Below are 3,207 nucleotides of genomic sequence, written 5' to 3' on the forward strand. Positions count from 1 at the left end.
AACCATCCCCACAACATGATGCTGCTATGACCAGGCTTCACTGTATGGTGCTCTGGAGGTGATGAGAAGTGATGGGTTTGTGATGGACATCAAAATTTCATCAACCTAAATGTTAAATTTAAGTCTCATCCGACTGTAAACAACAGTAAAATGTCCTTTAATTATTCTATAAGTCTTTTTCTGACCATACTTCCATAAAGCTCAGCCCTGTGGAGGGTATTACTTGTAGCAGTTCTATTGATAGATACCATTTATAAAATGCAACAAAAGCCTAAATCTGTAATTAGGCAATTCATTTGAACTTTATTCAATGGACACAAGTACAATGAAAGTTATTTTTTTTAATGTCTTCACTAATCAAATTGATTGAATTTAAAAATGTCTTTCCCATGCATTTTCATGATAATAAAAAAAACATTTAGTTGATATCAACACTTCCATCCTGGTTTATGAGTTTGGTTATTTTATTGACTTTCATTTCATCCTCTGAGCAGCAGATATTTATGTATAAAGTTTTGTCAGAGTTTGTACCTGTATGCTGAAAAACTGTGCCAGAAGCATTCAGTTGAATTTCAACACTTCTTTGTTAAAGAATACTTCAAAAATGAAAAACTCTACACTGCTGATTCGTTTCAAGTTACAGTTTAGACCGTTTTGAACTGACTTTAGTTACAGTTTATCTGATCAACAGGAACGGATACCCTCATGTTCATTGTTCACCACATCAGGTACATTTCATTAGATGCAATAGATCATGGCAGCGTCTTTTAAATGTAATGATCAATATTTTTAACATAATAAAATGGCATTACTTTACTTTTAATCCATGGACAGCAACAACGTCATATATAGCCCACCGATTTTAAAACTTACCAGTTTTGTAAAATAAGGATTTTGTCTCCACCTTGTGGCAGGATCCTGAATCTACAATTTAATTTAATTCCACTTGACCATGTTTAACCCATACCCATATTCTCCATAATTTTCCATAATTGATACTACTTGATGCTAAATGGGTAAAAACAACAATAATAAAGTCAATTATGGCTAAATTTGAATCTAAAAAGACCGGTAAAACTACACAAAAACTTTGTGTGGCTGGAAGACCAAGTAAAAAAAAAAAAAACTTTATTGGCTTGATTTTCTGAACTCACTTGTGCTCTGACTGTGTATTTCAGATTATTCACATTCACAATTATTTGAACTCTATGTATTTCCCCTTACACGTGACTAAAAAGATCCAGGATCAGCTAATCTCAGTGCAAGTCTTCTCATTGCATGACCATAGAGTAGAGGCAGAGCATTAAAACAAATAGTAAAAGCAGAAAAAGTAAATTGAATGAATTGGAGCAGTGTTTTCACAGTTACTTTAAAAGAAAAATGTAAGGTCATACATGACCCAGCTGGCAGTCATGTCCCTTTTTTATAACAACCTATCTTTTCAGGTCCATCCTAACACTGTTTTTCCTGCTGAGCCTCTAAATGTCTTTGTGCTGCCCTCAGTGTGTCCTGCAGGTCCTTGTAGCGGGCCAGAGTGCAGGCCTCTTCCAGCTGGGCCCAGCGGTAGTCCTGGTGCTCATCAGACAAAGTCACAGCTGCTCCCGGGTCTCTCAGCTCGGCCAGCCAGTACAGCACCTCTTTGGGTTTCCCACGAACCTCGTAGTGCAGCTCCTGAACAAAACTGTCAATCACCTGCAGATGCTCCGAGCCAAGCCCCGCCTCTTCCTTGGTCTCTCTCAAAGCTGTGGTGAGGTCATCCTCACCTGGGTCCACGTGGCCTGACAGTGAGCATATCATGACATTTAAAAATATATATTTAAATCTATACAAATACTATGTAATTTCGTGTTTTCTAACACACCTTTGGGTGGAGTCCAGTGGTGTTCCCCATAGGAAGTCTGTAAGAGGAGATATTCGATGCTGCCTGGTGGGGGTATGGAGCCGACAAGACGACGAAACACTATAAAGCCACAAGCTCGTACTGCCATTTTCCTGTCGATTGGACAAACAAACATTTTTTTCTATTATTTATTGGTATTTGTTAAAACAGGCTTCTATGCTGACCCTTGTCTTTCAGACAAAAGCTTAGGAAGGACTCAACAGCAATATTTCACTCTTTTTGACAGTAAAGCCATCTGTATGTCAAACAGATGATGTGCCCTTCTGCAGTGTGTTAACACTCCTAATATCCCAATCTGATTCAGCATCTGCAGGATGTTTTTTTTAACCTTGATTTCTAAACATAATAATCAGATTCTTAGTTACAATGATGGCCTAGCCAAATCAAAAAGAAAACAAAACAAACAAACAAACAAAAAAATAAAATAAAATAAGACTTGAGGTGCAGGGGGAGGAGAAAAAAAACTAAACAAAACACAAACATTAAACAATAATAAACATATTGCCATTGATTGTTGGCTTTATTTCTTAGTTAGAAGCACTAAAGGCACAAAAGTCAAGATAATCACTTTCTCCCCATGGTAAAGAATCCTTTACTTTATTTTATTTTAAATCCAGGATCCATCACCTCCAATATAGACAGACAAAATGTAGTATGGTTGTCTAGACAAGACAGAGTTACTTTGACAGTCACTTTTTTTTTTAATCCAAGAGATTAATTTTGTCTGTATATATATGTGTGTGTGTGTGTGTGTGTGTGTGTAGCATACTTTATTAGCGTAGAAATCTTTTAATAAGCCATGTTAGCTAGCTAGTTAGCCTTCTTACACTCTTGCATATATCAAAATAGACATTTGACGTCGTTTTTGTAAGTTTCGCTCCTCATCGTGATATTCGGCTGCTTTAGTCTTCACGCGCACTGACAGCTAGACATACGAACAGATATCCGTTTATTCTTAAAAATGTCTACAACTTACTTTTTGCAGTGACAGACTTCACTGAGCGCTGTGAGCTGTTAGCAGCGCACCGTCAATTTTGGTCCGGTCGCATTAGAAAACTCAAAACAAAACGTTCCGCTTTGTAGAGGAAGAGGAACAAATGTGAAATAGATGCAAAGATCAAAATGAAAAGTTCTCATTAAGTCCGCATTTAAATATATAATTGTGACTGTACATGACCATATTGTGCTTTATATAATATACTGACATACTCTCTCAAGTCATCCTCCCGACTCAAGTTATAATTAAGTCATTCTTCCTAAATTTCACTAATCTTCTATTATTAGACTGGGTTAAAACTTACACAACA

General features: G+C 36.7%; 1 protein-coding gene across 2 annotated transcripts; it reads right to left on the minus strand.

The window, feature by feature from the left end:
• Positions 1-446: 446 nt before the first annotated feature.
• nudt2 (nudix (nucleoside diphosphate linked moiety X)-type motif 2) lies at positions 447-2,938 on the minus strand. Of its 2 annotated transcripts, none has more exons than XM_041980498.1 (3): positions 2,877-2,938; positions 1,862-1,992; positions 447-1,778 (listed from the first exon to the last, which is right to left on the minus strand). In XM_041980498.1, exons 2-3 carry the CDS (start codon positions 1,986-1,988, stop codon positions 1,453-1,455), a joined length of 453 nt encoding a protein of 150 aa, XP_041836432.1. In that variant the 5' UTR covers positions 1,989-1,992; positions 2,877-2,938; the 3' UTR covers positions 447-1,452. The 2 variants fall into 2 exon arrangements, with proteins under 2 accessions (XP_041836432.1, XP_041836433.1); XM_041980499.1 differs by having other exon boundaries at positions 1,862-1,999; positions 2,877-2,928.
• Positions 2,939-3,207: the final 269 nt, after the last annotated feature.

Source organism: Melanotaenia boesemani, chromosome 3 (genome assembly GCF_017639745.1).
Source record: "Melanotaenia boesemani isolate fMelBoe1 chromosome 3, fMelBoe1.pri, whole genome shotgun sequence".
NCBI lineage: Eukaryota > Metazoa > Chordata > Actinopteri > Atheriniformes > Melanotaeniidae > Melanotaenia > Melanotaenia boesemani.